We start from the raw sequence: 21,076 nt of genomic DNA on the forward strand, positions 1-21,076 counted from the left end.
ACTCAGTGACGTCACAATAACAGCAGGAAATCAACCATGGTTTCACACATGGAAGAATATTTACCCCACAGAAACTGGCATTTGCTACGAGTCAGGCCTGCCTACCTTCCTCTCTCCCTCCCTTTTTCCCTTCCTTTCTTTTATTCTTCATCAGAAAACTGTTATTAAACATTTACCAGCATACCACTGTCTACTTCATAGGGTTATTGAGGGGGGAGTAAATGAGATAATATGATGTTTTTAGTTCAAAATAAATAATAAGTGGTAGCTGTTTATTTTAATAGTAACTTGTCCAAGGAGAGAATTTATCCCCTCGTGCTCTGTGGATCAATAGTCCTGGAACACTTGCCTTTTTGGCTGATATCTGAAAAACTAAAAACTCCACTAATATAGCCAGCATTTGAATAATTTTGCTATGTTGCCTACCTGCAGTTGACTAGGGCATGTTTTTGGTTTGTTTGTTTGTTTGTTTGAGACGGAGTTTTGCTCTTATTGCCCAGGCTGGAGTACAATGGCACGATCTCAGCTCAACGCAACCTCCGCCTTCCAGATTCAAGCGATTCTTCTGCCTCAGCTTCCCTAGTAGCTGGGATTACAGGCATGTGCCACCATGCCTGGCTAATTCTGTATTTTTAGTAGAGATGGGGTTTCTGCATGGTTGGTCAGGCTGGTCTCAAACTCCCGACCTCAAGTGATGTGCCGCCTTGGCCTCCCAAAGTGCTGGGATTACAGGCATGAGCCACCATGCCTGGCGGCATGCTTTTCTTAAATATTGTCTCAGAGTAATTTATATTGGCTATCTGCCTGTATTGAGCAAGAATGGATGGAGTGAAGAAGAAAGATGATGGTACTTGAGAGTAGACCTGAAATATGTAGAAGAGAAATAAGCCCAAAGTAAAAAAACTCATGGCAACCAAACTTTCCTCCCTTTTCCTGCCAACAACAGTCATTGAACCATTATTGCCATTCATTCATTTATCAGGTGCCTACGCTGCACTGGCCTGAGGGATATGGAGATGACAAGAACAGCGTCTCTGCTTTGAAATGCTTATAGCTAATGAGGGACACAGGGCACACACATGTGAATAGATACAACACAATGTGACCAGGCTCCACAGAGATGTGAGTTACTATGTGAGCACTGAAGAGGCAGCACCTGGTGCTGTAGCAGAAAGTGGTCAAGGAAGATTTCACTGAGAGAATCAAATTGGAGTTGAATCTTGAAGGATTCAACTAGGTGCTTCCTAGGTTGGGTGATGTAAGGAAAGAGAAGAAAAGAGAACATTTGTGGGAAGGGAAAAATGTGTGCAGTGACCAAGAGGCAAAATAAGAAGGATTTGTTCAAGGGAAGGGCATTCATTTGTATGACACTGGATAGATCTGAGAGGTGGCGAATGGGATAGAGACATAGGTGTGGATTTGAGAGAAATTTAAGATATTGAGTCGATGGGACCTGTTCAAGAATATGGAGGCTGGTAACAGAAATGGTAAGAGAGTCCTGGGTTGCTGGCTTAGCTAGCTGGGAGTAGAGATCAAGATTGGAAGTTGATGACCTGATGGCCATGAAGATGGCAATAGCTATTCTATTGTGAGTGCTTACTCAGTATCCATTTCACAGATGAGAAAACTGAAGCTAAAAAAAAAAAAAAGAAGAAGTAATTTTACTATGTTTTACTATGATCACATAATGAGCAAAAGTTGAAGGCAGAGTTCTAAGACCTTGTTTTACCCCCTTTACAACTTACTTCCCAATATTGTAAGAGAAACAGTTTGAATTCAAAGTGTAGAGTTGCCATCTTCATGGTCGTCAAATCATCACTCCCAACTAGTTAAGCCAGAAACCTGTGTCCTAAGAAGTGTGAAATGCAGGTCTAGATCCACCCAGGAAGATGCCTGAGTTGGAGATAGAGATCAGGGTCATCCCTGAGTGGGTGGTCATTGAAGCTTAGCTTGCTGCTCCTCTCTTTTCCCAGAGCTTTCAAAACAAGTGACCCTAGTGAATTAATCAATAGCATCACCTGCCCAAAATTGGTCACTAATATTACTTTAAACCTGGTTAGCCCTTCGTGGTTTAACTGTACTGCCATTTATGTATCTCACTTGATCCTCACAGCAGTTCTAATTTAATAAACAAGAAAGCTATCGTCCTCACCCTACAGATGAAGTACCCAGCCTAAGGTGACCACAATAGCAGAGGGTAGTGCTGGGGCAGATCATGGATCCTCTGACTGCCACTCCTCTCTAGCAAAGGTCTCTTTGCAATGTTTCCTTTTACCTGGACTGCATTTTTAAAACAGCAGTTACAAATCTTGTCTCAGCTGGGTTCATGGATCTTTGAATTCTGGGTTGGAGTGAAATAGTGGGGATGATGAGAAACAGAGAGTGGTAAATTACGAACATCTTGTTGGGGCAGAGCCCCAAGCCACTCCCTCTTCCCTGAAAGCATGCATTTCTGAGCCTGCAATTAATCAAACAATATTCTAATATTATGTTACTCTTTAAAGCTCAAAAGATTATGATACAACATCTCTAAAGAATTAGCAGAGATGTTTGCTAATTGAGTTACTTCATCATACTTTTGTCTACCAACCAAATGTTGCCATTTTCTTTTTTCCTTTTTGGGACATAGGCTGACAGACTCCTTCAACTACAACAAGCCGCAGAATTTTATTTGATGCAGATTGTTGAAATTCATACCTTCGTGGGCATTGCCAGTTTCGATAGCAAAGGAGAGATCAGAGCTCAGCTACATCAAATTAACAGCAATGATGATCGAAAGTTGCTGGTTTCATATCTGCCCACCACTGTATCAGCTAAAACAGAAGTCAGCATTTGTTCAGGGCTTAAGAAAGGATTTGAGGTACAGTAGAGCATCCTAAGCCTTGGATCACCATCATTTTCCTTTCCCTCATTTGGTATACGAAGTTTCCTCTGATGGGGGGCAGTCTGTTACAGGGTGGTCATAACAGCCTCAACTATGAAAGTAATGATGGATTATCTTTAAAGTCAGGAGCCGTGCCTTATTCACCATTGTACTCCTTGTGCCTAGCAAAGTACATAGCATACAATAGTTGCTTAATAAATGCTAGTTGACAGAATGAGCAAATAAATGAATACAATGGACAAGACTAGAGGACCTAAACAACATCTGGGCATTTTCTAAACTGTTCCTGGCCATTCTGGGACTGTCTCAGCTGTGGCCATTTTTACCTTTCAATTTTCTTGTCAAAATTAGCATGTCTGGCTTCTGTCTATAGTCATTCTAGACTTCAAGCATATCAGAACCAATTAAGGCCAGAATTGTGTTTCAGGAATGACAGAGTTTATTTAAATCAACACAAGTTTGAATTCAGCATCTGGGATGCTTATCTGATAGCAAACAAGACACATCAGCTATGGTTGTTGCTGCACATAGTCTAAACCTTGGCTATCTATTGAAATCACCTGGGGATTAAAAAAAATACTAATGCGTGAGTCTCACCCCCAGAGATTCTGATTTAATTGATTTGAGATGTGACCTGACCATTAAAATTGTTTAAGTCTCCCCATCTGATTCTAACGTGTAGCCAAGACTGAGAACCATTGCTCTAGGCCCTCTTATTGGTCACTTGCTGGATCTCAGAGGCAAGCCTCTCACACTATGATGTATTCCATATCCTCTATGATACAGTTCTAAACTATGGGGACATCTTGATGATTCAAGCAGGAAAAGTCCTTGCTCACAAGCACACTGGCAGTGGAATGTAGGGTGACAAGTGCTGTGATGGGTTGAGATAAAACTTGAGTGGGGATGGGCGTGGGGTGGAGGAGCTACAGTGGGAATTTGGATGACAGAGAATTCTTTTGCTCAATAAAACAATTTGAACTACACTTCCTTCCAAATGACTAATTCTGTATGTTCAGGTGGTTGAAAAACTGAATGGAAAAGCTTATGGCACTGTGATGGTATTAGTGACCAGTGGAGACGATAAGCTTATTGGCAATTGCTTACCCACTGTGCTCAGCAGTGGTTCAACAATTCACTCCATTGCCCTGGGTTCATCTGCAGCCCCAAATCTGGAGGAATTATCACGTCTTACAGGTAATAAACTTTTAAAAACATACCTTTTGGAGCATTTCCCTTTAACCTGAATATCCAAGACACAACTATGAAACTCATTATATGGCTTAATTGAAAATATAGAAACTGTTTTTAAAACACACACACACATATTGCTAAAATCTGTCAACATTTTGCTGATTTTTTTTTTGACATTTTCCCTAAAGGTTCTAATTCTATACATCTAAAAAATAATATTTTATAATTCTGTGTTAAGCCAGTCTGAACATGCATAATCATGGAGCTAAAACATATGTTTAAGATTAAATGCTTTGTGGCCAAGCACGGTGGCTAACACCTGTAATCCCAGCACTTTGGGAGGCTGAGGTGGGCAGATCACTTGAGGTCAGGAGTTTGAGACCAGTCTGGTCAAGATGGTAAAACCCCACTTCTACTAAAAATACAAAAATTAGCCGAGCATGGTGGCAGGTGCCTATAATTTCAGCTACTCAGGAGTCTGAGGCAGGAGAATCATGAGAACTCAGGAGGCAGAGGTTGCAGTGACCTGAGATTGCACTACTGTACTCCAGCCTCGGTGACAGTGCGAGACCCCATCTCAAAACAGAAAAAAGATTAAATGCACTATCTTCTATAATAGTGACACACACAGTGTTTTAAGATACATATCTTTTTATACTAAATGAGGCACAGAATAATTTTCTCTTATATTCCTTATTCAATAAAAAATGGGCATGCTGATTTGACAATTGAAAGGTTTTATTGAATTATCATTAAAAGCAAAGTTTTCGGCCGGGCGCGGTGGCTCAAGCCTGTAATCCCAGCACTTTGGGAGGCTGAGACGGGCGGATCATGAGGTCAGGAGATCGAGACCATCCTGGCTAACACGGTGAAACCCCGTCTCTACTAAAAAGTACAAAAAAATTAGCCGGGCGAGGTGGCGGTCACCTGTAGTCCCAGCTACTCGGGAGGCTGAGGCAGGAGAATGGCGTGAACTGGGAGGCGGAGCTTGCAGTGAGCTGAGATCCGGCCACAGCACTCCAGCCTGGGCAGCAGTGCGAGACTCCGTCTCAAAAAAAAAAAAAAAAAAAAAAAAGCAAAGTTTTCAGAATATAAATGTAAACATACAGATGTAAATAGCAATGAACCTAAATTATCTCAAAATTACTTTAATCTTGAGTATTCAATAAATATTTATTGAGTTCTTATGTATTGTGCATAAGTGCTAGGCCCTGGCAATACAGTCATGGATAGAATAGCTGAAACCACTCGCCTAGGGCCACTTACCATGTGGTTGTATAGGATGTCAGGCAAAACAAGTCAAGCACAGCACCCATTTCCCCAAAACAAACACTCTAATGCCAAGAAAGTTTGTTGGAAAATGCCTAACATTTTTATTTTTGTTTTATTTTACCCATTTTAATAGTGAACATCCCTATCATGTATTTCAGGAGGTTTAAAGTTCTTTGTTCCAGATATATCAAACTCCAATAGCATGATTGATGCTTTCAGTAGAATTTCCTCTGGAACTGGAGACGTTTTCCAGCAACGTATTCAGGTCAGAATTTTCTCAATGTTATATTTCCAGGTGGGGAGTGGGAAGGGAGAAGGAAACAAGGAAATTGACAAATTGTGCTACTTGCTTCATTAACCTTACTTGAATATGTAACAGCCTGTGTATGAAAGGCTTTTAAAAGGCTGCTTGGCATCACCAGAGCCAGGCTTTCAGCCCTAGGAGTCATTTACCACCATTGCCACCTCAGCTTTTCAAAGTCTACGAGTGGAGCTTGCTCCTTCCTTGTGGCTCAAAGTGCAGATGGGGGTGTGGCAGAGACAAAGTGCAGAAGATAAATAGGGAACTGTGAATTTAGTTTTAGTGTCGTAGTAACTTTCCATCAATCAGAATTCATCTTATTTTTGCTTCAACATCTTTGAAGCTCTTCCTTGTATAAGGGGTATCAACTATTTCATTAAATTCTAACTATCACAAATATCTAAATATCTCTTTGACTACCACAACTTACATGATTTTGCTCACCAAAGCTTCCTCTAGTTAAGTTATTTTTTATAGGGCCATTTTTTTTTCTTTCCAAAGTATTTTAAAGATATTTTGGACATAACTGAATAATGTTTTGAACAAAATTTCATCTATAGTTTCCTCACAGATGGCAAGTGTACCTGCCAAGTTAATGGCTTGATGTGACCAATGCAGCCTGTCAATTCGTGTTAGGAAATATTTAACATGAAGATTATATTTACACAGTGAAGGCAATAACCACAATTCCATAATAAAAAGTAAAAATGTGGCCAGGCGCAGTGGCTCAAGCCTGTAATCCCAGCACTTTGGGAGGCCGAGACGGGTGGATCATGAGGTCAGGAGATCAAGACCATCCTGGCTAACACAGTGAAACCCCGTCTCTACTAAAAAATACAAAAAACTAGCCGGGTGAGGTGGCGGGCGCCTGTAGTCCCAGCTACTCGGGAGGCTGAGGCAGGAGAATGGTGTAAACCCAGGAGGCGGAGATTGCAGTGAGCTGAGATCCGGCCACTGCACTCCAGCCTGGGCGACACAGCGAGACTCCATCTCAAAAAAAAAAAAAAAAGTAAAAATGTGAATTACAAATGACAATATCTAGTACATATTAGGCTATAATTGATTCTTCTGATAATGCTCAATCTTTATGCCCTGTGACTTCCTCTTCAATAATATGGAATAAAAACAATTGTTTTAAAAAGTAAAAAACAAATTTAACAAAATATTATTCGTATGGGATCAAATTAGCCTTAACATTCCCAAACTTGTCCGCCTCCCCAAAAGCTGTTGGAGTCATTAGCCCCACCGGCCTGAGGTGGGAACTACATGTAAATCCCCTTCAACAGCCCAGGGCCCAGCATAGCATGTGGCACAGAAGTCAGCAATCCATAAATATTTCTTGAATTGACTTGAACAAACAATTCACAATGCCTTTGCTGTTATCCACCAATATAATTTTACATGCTTTGCAGGTTTCAGCAATTTAACGAAGCATTACTAATGTGTTTGTTTAATAAATGTAAATTTTCAAAGTTATTTAGAGACTTGTAGCCACTGGAAATACATAGTGATTAAATTCAGGGGCTCCGGTGTCAGGACCACTGGGTTTTATCACAGTTCCACCTCCTTGCTATGTGACATTGGCAAATTACTTCTCCAAGCCTACTCTTCTCATCTCTGAAATGTGGATAACAATAGTATTTATCACAGAGGATTTTTATAAGGATCAAGTAAGATTGTGAAGCCTTTAGCACAGTGCCAGGCAAACGTTTGTACTCTGTACATGTTACACATGCATGTGCGAACACATGGCTTATTGTGAATGGCTAAATAACTTTTTTTTGTTTGTTTGAGATGGAGTCTCACTCTGTCGCCCAGGCTGGAGTGCAGTGGCGTGATCTCAGCTCATTGCAACCTCCACCTCCTTGCTTCAAGCAATTCCCCTGCCTCAGCCTCCCAAGTAGCTGGGATTATAGGCACACGCCACCACACCTGGCTAATTCTTTTGTATTTTCAGTAGAGACAGGGTTTCACCGTGTTGGCCAGACTGGTCTCAAACTCCTGACCTCAGGCAATCCACCTACCTCAGCCTCCCAAAGTGCTGGGATTACAGAAATGAGCCACCGTGACCAGCCTAAATAAATTTTTAATGTGGCAAAACCAAGCCAAAACCCAAGTTTGTATTTCTTATCAAAATATGTAAAAGGATCTGGACAGATTATATACAAATTAATAAAATTTAAGCATATTCACAAATGAAACTTGTTAAAAGCTAACTTATTGTAATTCCTGATCTGAGGCCAATGTTGGTTTGGATAAGAGATAATATGAGGACAACTAAAATCTCTTACTAAAGAATAATGAAATGACACTTCCATTAACTACAACAAAATGTTTTATACCTACTGTACTTAAATAACATGCAATATTTTGCTTTGCAAAGTATTTTTATATGAAAAATGATGTATAACTATAGTACCTGTCAGAATTAAATTATTTTTATTTTTTCCAATTCTTTGTTGTTTGTTATAAAAGAAAAAGATGGAATGATTATGCATACACCAGAAACTCTAATATATATCTTCTCTTTAACAGCTTGAAAGCACAGGTGAAAATGTTAAACCTCACCATCAATTGAAAAACACAGTGACTGTGGATAACACTGTCGGCAATGACACTATCTTTCTAATTACGTGGCAGACAAGTGGTCCTCCTGAGATTATGTTATTTGATCCTGATGGAAGAAAATACTACACAGATAATTTTATCACCAATCTAACTTTTCGGACAGCTAGTCTTTGGATTCCAGGAACAGCTAAGGTAGGTGTTAATGAGCTTGTTCCTAAGGACAACATTCTGCCAAGTTTATGATTTTCAGTTGAATCACATGATTAAATGCATTGTGTACAGAAGATCTTGTTTTAATATATCCAAAGTTTACTTTAAATTTATGAGGCCATTTTGTGAATATTTAAAAATTTAAGAGGAATAACTATATTCTCAGTTTTAAATATTAGATATCAAATACTTCAACACTGAAAATTAGTATTTCCACTAATATTATAATTAAATTTTTTTCTAGCCTACATGTTTCTTTACATAATCCATATAAACACACTTTTCTATATGCTTAGAAAAAAATCTCTACTTAGAATTTATAATATGAATACATGCAATGCATATGGTTTTTAGCATCTACTGGGTGTGCTGGGTCTTGTTCCAGGTACTTTGCAATAAAATGTCATGGTAAGAGTATAAACAGGATACTATCAGAACATACAAGAGGGTGGGAGGAAGAATGCTTCCTGGAAGCAAAGACATAAAAATGGAAATATAAGGAATAACGGGGCCAGAAGTGGGTATGACATTCTGGGCAAAGGAAACAGCACATAGAGAGACTCAGATAAAAAGAACATGACTTCATAGAACTGGAGTAGTTCAATACAGTAGGGCAGTCTATAAGCTAGGGATGTAGGCAAAGGAAGGAGAGGGGAGCAGTGAGGCTAGACAGATAAACAGGAGCTGTATTAGCAAGAGCTTTGCACAACAGTAAAGTGAACAGGGGCTTGAATCCTGAAATGAAAGGGAACCACTAATGGTTCTAAGGAGAATTGTAAGTTAATCAGATTCACTCTTGCACTGCGTGAATTCAGTGCCTCCTCACTTGCTGCCCCACTCACCACTGTTGTTGTTACTGTTGTTGTTGTTGTTGTTGTTGAGACAGAGTCTTGCTCTGTCACTCAGGCTGGAGTGCAGTGGCACAATCTCAGCTTACTGCAACCTTCACCTCCCAGGTTCAAGCGATTCTCCTGCCTCAGCCTCCCGAGTAGCTGGGACTACAGGCACTTGCCACCATGCCTGGCTAGTTTTTGCATTTTTTGGTAGAGATGAGGTTTCACCATATTGGCCAGGCTAGTCTCAAACTCCTGACATCAAGTGATCTGCCTGCCTCTGCCTCCTAAATTGCTGGGATTGCAGCTGTGAGCCACCATGCTTGCCACCCTCTTGACAGCCCCTTAACTAGCCTCTTTGACTCTAAACTGCCATCCTCCAGTCCATTCTTTACCTCTGTCAAAGTGATCCTTCTGAAGCACAAATTAGTGTGTCTCTTGTTCAAAACCTCGTTGGTGGTTTCAGAATAAAATTAAAGTGTTAACTCTTACATACCAGACCCTTCATGTTGTGGCTTCTACCCAAGCTTCTCTCTTAACTTCTTCGATGCTCTGCTCCTATTGAACTTTTCTCCAAATTCATCATGTTCTTTTCACACCTGTGTATAAGGGCCAAGGACAACTTTACCTACTTCTTGCTCCCCTTGCCTGACCTCTTGGTCTGGATTAGATGCCCTGTATCGAAACATTTATTGCACTCAGATAACTTTTTGATGTGGAAGTTCCTGCCATGCATCTGTCACTAATGTTATGATTCAAATAAACAAACAAACAAAAAACATGGTGCTTGAATCATGACTTAATGGAAAATGGTGAAGCTCATGAATCCCAATGAAGAAAGATGGCTAAGGTGTGGTGCATCTTAATTCTCTACCCTGAGTTACACTTCAATCCCTTGCTTTTCTGTTCTTCCTTCTGCTTTGTTGTGTTTCTCTTGTTACCTCTGGGGGTTTGATAAGGAGCAACAGCAGTAGTCAGGAAAAAGCAATATAAAGTATAGCTTAATCAAAAGGATGAATTTCTTCTATATTATAATTTTAGTCTTTTTCTTTCAGATTTTCTTTTGCCGGTTTTTCCCAGGCAGATAGGCAAGAGTGGTGTTTAACAGTATTTCTATAAATTACTCAAATTAGATATTGTATAATCCTGACCTATTAAAAATAGTAGGTCCTTTTCTTGGTCCCTAAGAGTGTATGTGTTTTTTGCGGATTGAGATTTCTGAGTGTGGAGTTTTGTGGGAAGTGGAGTGAAAGAAGGATATTGTTGCCTTTTTAGTCCACAGTGTCCACATAAATTATAATGGTCCACTTAATTTGATGTAATTTTCTCAGTTACGAAAAGAAATGAAAAACATTTAAACTCCTTTTTGGGGAAGGGGCTCAGATTAATACCTGTAAAGTACTTTGAAGCTGGACACTATTATTGCTATGTTCTAAAAATGGGAATCAAGATGTATCCTCCCTCACTCCAAATAAATCCGAGGTGTAATCCCTAAAGAATCACCTAGAAAGAAAGGTGACTTATGCTATGAAAGCCACGTAAATATGAATTTATTTGTCCCTTAACCAATGCTACTTTTCCTGGCATCTTTTTGTAGTATTTTTAAAAGTGTAACATCAACAAAACAAGAGCAAAATTCTCCAGCAGCTTAGATGTATGCTTTCGAATTAGGGTTGATTTTTTTTCACACTTTCCAAAACAATAAGACTTATTTTACAGCCTGGGCACTGGACTTACACACTGAACAATACCCACCATTCTCTGCAAGCCCTGAAAGTGGCAGTGACCTCTCGTGCCTCCAACTCAGCTGTGCCCCCAGCCACTGTGGAAGCCTTTGTGGAAAGAGACAGCCTCCATTTTCCCCAGCCCGTGATGATTTATGCCAATGTGAGACAGGGATTCTATCCCATTCTTAATGCCACTGTCACTGCCACAGTTGAGCCAGAGACTGGAGATCCTGTTACCCTGAGACTTCTCGATGATGGAGCAGGTAACAAGGAATGTCTTGACATTTTATCATGTTCTCAACAGCTCTTGTGATATGATGTGGTAGTATCAATATTAAGCTTATCTGTAAGATTCCTTCAGTTCAGTAATTTTTCTTAATCTTATACTATTCTCAAATTCTCATAGAATCACTGATATTTCCATGTTAGCATGGAAAAAGAGAGTCCTCATGAGGCTCCTCATAGTGTCTATGTTTGAGCAAAGGGTGAGAGGCAGCCGCTGGACACTTTGGTCCTGGCTTCCATTTGATGAGGTCATACGGGAGCAGGCTTCTATGTCCTTATGACATACTTATATTCCTCTAAGAGTCACCAGCTTTATTATTCACTGAAGTAATCAGACTGGACTGTTAAAGTAGGAAATGAAAATCAGAAGGGAGGTGCAGTGACAGGGAACCCACTTTTTCCCTTTGGACTCCAGTTGTGAAGAAAAAATTGGAAACTGAACTTGTGACCTATAAGATGACCCTAGACCCAAGAGGCTGGGTTGATGAGAGGGCACAGCTCATTTCTAGCACAGCCACTGCCTTTTACATATGTGATTTGGTCCCAAGAAGATCCAGCCTGCAAGCCTAGAGGAATCAGAATAGGCAAAAGCTCTCATTCTGCACATACAGTGTTCAGAGCCTGGTCATCATACATTATAGATGATACAGCATCCAGCCAGGTAAACAGCAGCACTTGGGCTCCTTTGAAAAACAAATTCCTTTGTTGTTCCATCTTTCCTATTTGGTTATTTTCCTAAACTACATTCTTAGAATGGCAGCAGACCTGCCTCTGTTGGCAGCCTGAAGTGTTTGATCTACTAACAAAATTATATTCTTTTGCCCTGTTGTTTCAAAGTTAATCTTTTTTCAAGAGTCTTAAGTTCGGTAGCCCATTAGTATCTTGCCATGGCAATCAGGTATGATGTGCAGGAAAACAAAAGTTCATTCAAAGGGTTTTGGTTCAAGTCCACCTCAGGGGGATACCAGAGAAGTCTTCTTGTTTTGCCTATTGGATCGGATCCAAATGAACTTCTCATGCTCTGATGGCTTATCCATGGTTATACCTTTCAATTTTTGTTTATGGTCCAAAAATGCACTTTTGCAGAATGTTTCTCTCTTGCCCCACCCTGTGGGCTGGCCTGGAGAACAGAGCCTACTCTCCTAGGGAAAATCATCTGATTCAGCTCAATAGGTTTTTATATTATTCCCTGGAACTATTTTATTTGTTTGCTATCTAAATGTATACCCTAAAAAAAGAAACAATAAAAAATACTGCTCAGGCATCAAAATGTAAATTGTTTCCCCTCCAATCAATACTTAACATGTATGTACATAGTTTTTTAATACTTACTTTTATAATGGAAGCAGTATTTATCTGTTCAGTAAATGAACTATAATAAAACTTACACCTCTGAAATGATTTACAATTTAAAATGTACTTTTTCATGCATATTCTCAAATAATCATCACAACAACCCTGCAAGATAAGTTGTCTCCATTTTATAGATGAGAAAACTGAGGCTCAGAGACATGAAGCCTCATAGCTACCAAGTGACAGATGCAGGCCTTCAAACCAATTCCTCTGTCTCCCAAGCCAATGTTCTTTCCCCATTTCTTTCTGCCTCAGTGATTAAAAGAGGTGGCAGTGGTGACTTTAATATGGAGAGATTTTTCTTTGTAATTTCTCAACAAAGATAAACCTTATTAATCATTAAACCACTAAATACCAAGATTTGATTTTTTTTTTTTTTTTTTTTTTTTTTTGAGACAGAGTTTTGCTCTGTCGCCCAGGCTGGAGTGCAGTGGCGAGATCTCAGCTCACTGCAAGCTCCGCCTCCCGGGTTTACGCCATTCTCCTGCCTCAGCCTCCCGAGTAGCTGGGACTACAGGTGTCCGCCACCATGCCCGGCTAATTGTTTGTATTTTTAGTAGAGACGGGGTTTCACTGTGTTAGCCAGGATGGTCAAGATTTGATTTCTTACAACAGACAAAAAAGAATCCTAAATCTATCTTGATAATAAAATGTTTAGCACTTCTTATTTCATTTAAATATACTCCTGTTTTTCTTATGTTAAGGAGCCCTGCCTCTGCAGTGGGGAAGAGGGAGATGGTGGGGACACTTTAGCAATGATACACTGCTGGTGTGCAGTGCTGTGTGTGTGGTATGAAAACTGAATTGACCTCTAGGATAGAGGACAAGCTGCTTGCCCAATATGACCACCTGTACTTGAATGGCAAAAGTGATCTATACTTGGGCTAAGCTGGACTTCCCTCTGCTGCCCTGGGGTCTCGGCCTTCCTGCCACTGGGTCATGAATTTGGCTTGGAATTGAACTGCTCTCTGAAGATCAACACAAAAGGAAGGAAGTACATCACTGGCTAACCTTTCAGAATGCCCCCCGAAGCAAGGCACAGTAGATGCTACCAAAGTCTGTCAAACTCCAGGTCATTAAGCCCCCTAGAATCTAGAAAAACAGTTCCAGATACCTTCTAATGAGGAAATTAAGTAATTTCACACTATTTTATAAGCAACCAAAGTTTGTATTTATTAAAGGTCCCTAATCAAGTGACTTCAGGGCATTCATAAACCCTTGAAACTGTAGGAAAATGTGTTTATGTGCATATATATTTATTTCCTAGAGACAAAATAGCTTTTCTTAACATCTCAAAAGGGTCAATGACTATAAGCAACCTGAAGAATGTGCTTGATTTCTAAAAAAAAACTAGTATTATTTTCAATGATAAGAACAAGAATGTTAAAGGTGATGATTAAATGTTTTATTAGCATGGTACAACTTATTCGCCTTTAGAAAATCATTTTTCTGAGGTAAGAAATTACAGGGAGAAATTATGGACCCATTGGATTTTTTATCACCTGAGAATATAAAAAGTAGATAAGATCGTGATCATATACCTTATATAGAAAGAATAAGGGGAGTAAATCTCGTTTTTAATGACTTAAATATTAGTAATCTACTATGATAACAAGTGTTGACACTGTGTTTTTTACATATACAGGTGCTGATGTTATAAAAAATGATGGAATTTACTCGAGGTATTTTTTCTCCTTTGCTGTAAATGGTAGATATAGCTTGAAAGTGCATGTCAATCACTCTCCAAGCATAAGCACACTAGCCCACTCTATTCCAGGGAGTCATGCTATGTATGTACCAGGTTACACAGCAAACGGTAAGAACCATTAGCACTGTTATTTGAGTAACATGATTTCATGTACCTATCTCTGATGGGTATGTGTGTACTGGGTGGCAGGGAGTGAGACAAAGAGAAAATTTCAAGTCTTTATGCTTAAGTCCATACATAATTTGTTGACTGTTTCTTCAGTCCTCAGTGATTCACGGTAGGGGGGTAACAGGAAGGCAATAGGTAATGTCCACAGATTATACCTACCTTCATTTCAGTCATTATGTTGACCTCTTTCTTGTTTCATCAGAATTACTAATAGTTAATTTCTCAGTTCCTGCTTCTGTGTTTCCTCTATAGAGGTTTAGGCAAGAGAAAGGCAAAAAGTTATTGGCAGTTGAAAGAAAGAGGCCAACAGCCCAAACAGTCTACATAGGAAATGAGTTCCTAAATAAATATGACCTTGGATGTTACAGACAACTAAGTGATTCCTGAAGATGTTTTGTTTTCCTTCAAGAAAAAAATGCAAAATAAATGGAAGATACTTATCTTTTTAACACCATTATAATAGTTCCTGATAGGAAGCAGTGGTTAAAGCATAATAGACAAACAGAAATATGTCATGCTATAGTCTTTGAAAACAATCTCAAAAAAGACTTCTAAGCATTTGTATTTCCAAAAATGCAGATTCTTTATAAATATTATTCATGTATTTTAAAAGTTATAACTAATCATTTGACTATTCCATAACATGACTCTATCCTTTTTGTTTACTTTTCAGTCCTCATTCTTTCTGACCTCACCAGTATCAAACACAGCCAGTTGATCCCTCTTTTGCCATTTCCTGGTTTCTGTGATACCTCACTCTCTTAATAACCTCTTATTTTCCAGAATTTTTTATCAGGCTCTTTTTCCAGCTCTTCGTTTTCTACCAGGCTGAGTTTGTTGGCTGAGTCTGAACCTTTTTACTTTCCCGTCTGGAGCCACATTGCCTGGCTTTGAAACCCAGCTCCTCCATTTACTGGCTGTGTGGCTTTGGGCAAGTGACTTAGCTTCTGTGTGTCTCAGTTTCATCATCTAAAAAAATAAGGGTAATAATTGCCCTCTTCATAGCCATGTTGGGAAAATTAAATATCTGATACATGTAAGGCCTTAGAAAAGTGCCTGGCACATAGAAGGCACTCAGTAAATACTACTTATCATTACAGTAATAATTATTATTAATCTCATTAATCTGTATGCCTTTAATAACATCCATCTGTGTATAACCTCCAAATTCATAACTTTAAAATTATTACATTTAGCTAAAATCTCTTTTTTAAGCTTAAAATCCAGATCTAAATGGCTCATTAACATCTTGAATTAGATGTTTTACAGGAATCACAAACCTTGTAATTTAATTTTTGGTCTTTTTCTCCTTAGCCTGCTTCTCCTCCCAGCTTACTCATTTTAGAAACCTGGAATTTTTTTTTTTTTTTTTCATTTTAAACCAGGTTTCTCTTCTTCACCATTCTATATTCATATCCATCACCAGCTTTTGCTTGACCTCTGCAGAAGACCTCTTGAACTGCCTCTTTCTTGCCCCCCTCTCTATGCCATTTCCCATCCCAAGCTGCTATCTTCTCTCATCTGGACTATTGAATGGGTAAGTGGCCACCTTGTTGCTTGCTGTGCTTTAATTCATTCTACACCAAGCCGCCAGAGTGTTCTATTAGAAAGCAAATATAATTTTATCACTTCCCTGCTTCCCTACAGCACGTAACATTAAAATCTAAAACCACATTGGACCATGAGGTCCTGTGTAAACTTCTCTCCTGCCTCATCTCAAATGACTCACTTTGCTTTTAATTTAGCTTTTCTAACTTGCAACCTCTTTTCACCTCAAGGTTTGCTGTTCTCTCTACCTAGAATGTTCTTCCCTCTCTTCTTTACCTGGTCAGTTCCTACTCAACCTTTAGGAAACCTTTCAATGTTACCTCCTTGATACCACTCTAAATTATAGACCCACTTTATTTTCTTTCATAGCATCCTGCCTTCCTTCCTTCTTACACTTATCATACTTTGTAAATATGTGTTTATTAATGTGATTAACATGACTATAAATTCCATGAGGGATACTGTTTTGTCTGTAATTATTGGCACAGCAAATGCCCTCAATAAGTATTTATTGAGGCCGGGCGCAGTGGCTCACGCCTGTAATCCTAGCACTTTGGGAGGCCAAGGCGGGCAGATCACAAGGTCAGGAGTTCGACTCCAGTCTGGCCAACATGGTGAAACCCTGTCTCTACTAAAAATACAAAAATTAGCCGGGCATGGTGACGGGCACCTGTAATACAAGCTACTTGGGAGGATGAGGCAGGAGAATTGCTTGAGCCTGGGAGGCAGAGGTTGCAGTGAGCCAAGATTACACCACTGTACTCCAGCCTGGACAGCAGAGTAAGACTCTGTCTCAAAATAAAATAAAGTAAAATAAAATAAATATTATTATTGAGTGAATAAATGGATGAATTAGTGAGCAAAGGATTGTACAAATACACTCAGTTATTCTAAAGATGTAGTAAATAAAAAAAGGTTTAAGAAAGTCTCGGCCAGGCGCGGTGGCTCAAGCCTGTAATCCCAGCACTTTGGGAGGCCGAGACGGGCGGATCACGAGGTCAGGAGATCGAGACCATCCCGGCTAATGCGGTGAAACCCCGTCTCTACTAAAAATACGAAGAAAAACTAGCCGGGCGGGGTGGCGGGTGCCTGTAGTCCCAGCTACACGGGAGGCTGAGGCAGGAGAATGGCGTAAACCCGGGAGGCGGAGCTGGCAGTGAGCTGAGATCCGGCCACTGCACTCCAGCCTGGGCGACAGAGCGAGACTCCGTCTCAAAAAAAAAAGAAAAGAAAGTCTCACCGTGTCAAGAACAAGCTATTCAGAAGCTTTGTAATTTGTTGTTTTGCCTTTTTTTTTTCTTTTTTTGTCTCAGGTAATATTCAGATGAATGCTCCAAGGAAATCAGTAGGCAGAAATGGGGAGGAGCAAAAATGGGGCTTTAGCCGAGTCAGCTCAGGAGGCTCCTTTTCAGTGCTGGGAGTTCCAGCTGGCCCCCACCCTGATGTGTTTCCACCATGCAAAATTATTGACCTGGAAGCTGTAAACGTAGAAGAGGAATTGACCCTATCTTGGACAGCACCTGGAGAAGACTTTGATCAGGGCCAGGGTAGGTTGGCTCATTTCATTACCTATTTTTCCATAAGACAGCATTTCTAATAACTAGGTCAGGGGCTAGTTGAGTGAAAATAGCTTTGGAGGTTTAGAACTGAAAAAGGTACAGAGGATTGTTGTGAAAAGCTCTGAGTTGCTCATAAGGCTTTAAATCCTGGAGTCCCAGAAGGACAGTGTGTTGCCTACCCCCGGAGTGAGGAGGCCGTGGCTAACTCACTGATACTAATCACTCAGAAATCTTGACTAGAAGCATAAACACCATGTGTTGTGGGTATCTGTTTAGTAGAAATGGGCTCTGCACTACAGAGCATGTGCTTCCCAGTACTGGAAGTGATTTGTTTCTGAAAGTTGGGTAGTAAATATTTATTCATATACTTATCAGTAGGCTTCAGGGAATTTTTTGCGTAACTCATGCAAACCTTGGTGCATTTTTGTATCCTACTTCTGGCCATTATTTTTGTTAGGAAGGCTGGGACCAGTCCCCTGATTCAGGGCTTTCTTATTCTTGCTTGGGCAAACATTGACGGAGTACCTTTTTCTACTTTCCCTTTTCTAAGGCTTATGTTAACTTTCAGGCTTCCACCTCCATTGTCTTTTTCCAAATTTTTTACCCAATTTTCACAACACCATTTATTCAGAAATTTTATTTTTCCCCCATTAATTTGAATTCCACCTTTATCATATACTAAACTTCTGAATGTGTTTTGGCCTATTTTTTGATGTGTCTATTCATGCATCAGTAAGTACCACAGCGTTTTAATTATTGAGGTATTATAGCATCTGTATATCTGGTAGAGTTAGTCTTTCCACGTTGCTATTTTTAGACTTTATATGTTCAATTTGATTGCTTAATTTCCATATGAATTTACAATAAATTTGACTAGGTAAAGCAGAAATGAAGGATTTTAAATAAAATCACATACCAGGCCGGGCACAGTGGCTCACGCCTGAAATCCCAGCACTTTGGGAGGCCGAGGTGGGCAGATCACCTGAGGTCAGGAGTTTGAGACCAGCCTGGCCAACATGGGGAAACCCTGTCTCTACTAAAAATACAAAAACAAGTCGGGCATGGTGGCGCATGCCTGTAATCCCAGCTACTTGGGAGGCTGAGGTAGGAGAATCACTTGATCCCGGAAGTCGGAGGTTGCAGTGAGCTGAGATGGCACCCCTGCACTCCAGCCTGGACAACAGAGCGAGACTCCATCTCAAACAAAACAAAACAAAAACAAAAACAAACAAAAAAAATCACATAACATTTACAAAATAACTTTGGAAAAAAATAACATCTTTTATGTTGAATCTTGCTTTTCAAAAAAAAAAAAGTCCTCAGGTTTTAATGAGTCCTTGTGTAGTGTTTTAAAGTTTTGCTTGTATTCATATTTCTCGTTATGTTTATTTCTAAATATTTTGACTTTTTGTTGCTGTTCTCATTAGTAATTTCTACTAAACTAGAAAATATACTCAAAGTGACTTAATTTTCCTATTTATATTTTTTAATTTCAGCTACAAGCTATGAAATAAGAATGAGTAAAAGTCTAGAGAATATCCAAGATGACTTTAACAATGCAATTTTAGTAAATACATCAAAGCGAAATCCTCAGCAAGCTGGCATCAGGGAGATATTTACGTTCTCACCTCAAATTTCCACAAATGGACCTGAACATCAGCCAAATGGAGAAACACATGAAAGCCACAGAATTTATGTTGCAATACGAGCAATGGATAGGAACTCCTTAAAGTCTGCTATATCTAACATTGCCCAGGCATCTCTGTTTACTCCCCCCAGTTCTGATCCTGTACCTTCCAGAGATTATCTTATATTGAAAGGAGTTTTAACAGCAATGGGTTTGATAGGAATCATTTGCCTTATTATAGTTGTGACACATCATACTTTAAACAGAAAAAAGAGAGCAGACAAGAAAGAGAATGGAACAAAATTATTATAAACAAATATACAAAATGTCTTCCTTCTTAGATATAAGACCCATGGCCTTCGACTACAAAAACATACTAACAAAGTCAAATTAACATCAAAACTGTATTAAAATGCATTGAGTTTTTGTACAACACAGATAAGATTTTTACATGGTAGATCAACAAATTCTTTTTGGGGGGATATTAGAAAACCCTTAGACTTTGGCTATGAACAAATAATAAAAATTATTCTTTAAAGTAATGTCTTTAAAGGCAAAGGCAAGGGTAAAGTTGGACCAGTGTCAAGAAAAGTTTGTTTTGTTGAGGTGGAAAAATAGCCCCAAGTAGAGAAAAGGAGGGTAGATCTGCATTATAACTGTCTATATGAAGCAATCATTTAGTTACTTTGATTAATTTTTCTTTTCTCCTTATCTACACAGAACAGGTTGCTTGTTTACAACTGAAGATCATGCTATATTTTATATATGAAGCCCCTATTCCAAAGCTCTTTACCTCTTGCTATTTTGTTACATATATTACAGATGAAATCTCACTGCTAGTGCTCAGAGATCTTTTTTTCACTGTAAGAGGTAACCTTTAAAAATATGGGTATTACCCTTGTCTCTTCATACCAGTTTTGTAAAAAAGTCTATTGAATTTATTTGTTTATAAGTTTCTACTCCCATCAAAGCAGCTTTCTAAGTTACTGCCTTGGGTATTATTGTATGATAGTTATGGCCCTTATAATGCCTTAACTAAGGAAGAAAAGACGTTATTCTGAGTTTGTTTTAATACATATATGAACATACAGTTTTATTCAATTTCAACCAAAGAAAAGGTGAGCAGAGAGATACCAACCTTTGGAAATGATTAGCTGGCTCTGGTTTTTGGTTAAATAAGAGTCTTGAATCCTTTCTCCATCAAGAGTTACTTACCAAGGGCAGGGGAAGGGGGAAATAGAGGTCATAAGGAAATAAAAATCATCTTTCCTCTTTAATTTTACTCCTTCTTCTTATTTTTTGAAAAGATTATCGAACAATAAAATCATTTGCCTTTTTAATTAAAGAGTTTAAAACTTTATTGAAGAATATACATAATAATGTAGACTAGATCTAAGTTTTATAACCAGGACCAATTAAGAATAAAAATTAGATTATATTTTAGGGTGGTGGAGAGGGAAATGTGGGGAATTGGGACAGGAAGAAAGAGACAGCGTGAAGCCCTAAATGAGAGACTCAGACCAGTGCTAGGGAGAAAAACAACCAGCAACTCTCTCTACCCAGGCCACCTCCTTGTAGCTTATACTGATCCAGGGTCTGGCCTGTTACTTTCTAAGTCTCACAGTACCTACATTTTCACAGATGAAAGCTTCAAGACCCTTGCAGCTCAATTCCTAGCTGGCAGTCAGTCCTTCCTCCTTCTATCGCTATTATACTTGCTAGCACGGAATTTGCTTCTCTCTAGTTTCAAACTGGGCTAGTGAAACACAGAGATAGATTGTAGTGGGTTTCAAGTTCTCGAATATTTTCCTCATTTTACAGACAGGAAAATGGAAGGTT

The 21,076-nt window shown here is 39.2% G+C and overlaps 1 protein-coding gene across 3 annotated transcripts in view; it reads left to right on the forward strand.

The window, feature by feature from the left end:
• The window catches only part of CLCA2 (chloride channel accessory 2), a 32,618-nt gene extending 12,036 nt beyond the window's left edge, over nt 1–20,582 (forward strand). Inside the window, exons 7-14 of one of the 3 annotated variants that reach the window (XM_033225474.1) lie at nt 2,630–2,860; nt 3,904–4,081; nt 5,509–5,615; nt 8,187–8,411; nt 10,982–11,252; nt 14,273–14,443; nt 17,365–17,598; nt 19,107–20,582. In XM_033225474.1, the coding sequence (XP_033081365.1) occupies nt 2,630–2,860; nt 3,904–4,081; nt 5,509–5,615; nt 8,187–8,411; nt 10,982–11,252; nt 14,273–14,443; nt 17,365–17,598; nt 19,107–19,549 (1,860 nt within the window). In that variant the 3' untranslated portion in view covers nt 19,550–20,582. The remainder of the gene's footprint in view (nt 1–2,629; nt 2,861–3,903; nt 4,082–5,508; nt 5,616–8,186; nt 8,412–10,981; nt 11,253–14,272; nt 14,444–17,364; nt 17,599–19,106) is intronic. The other 2 variants (XM_033225475.1, XM_033225476.1) reach the window with 2 other exon arrangements.
• The last annotated feature ends 494 nt before the right edge of the window (nt 20,583–21,076 follow it).

The sequence above is a fragment of the Trachypithecus francoisi genome, unplaced genomic scaffold (genome assembly GCF_009764315.1).
Source record: "Trachypithecus francoisi isolate TF-2019V2 unplaced genomic scaffold, Tfra_2.0 Lachesis_group12, whole genome shotgun sequence".
In the NCBI taxonomy this organism is placed as follows: domain Eukaryota; kingdom Metazoa; phylum Chordata; class Mammalia; order Primates; family Cercopithecidae; genus Trachypithecus; species Trachypithecus francoisi.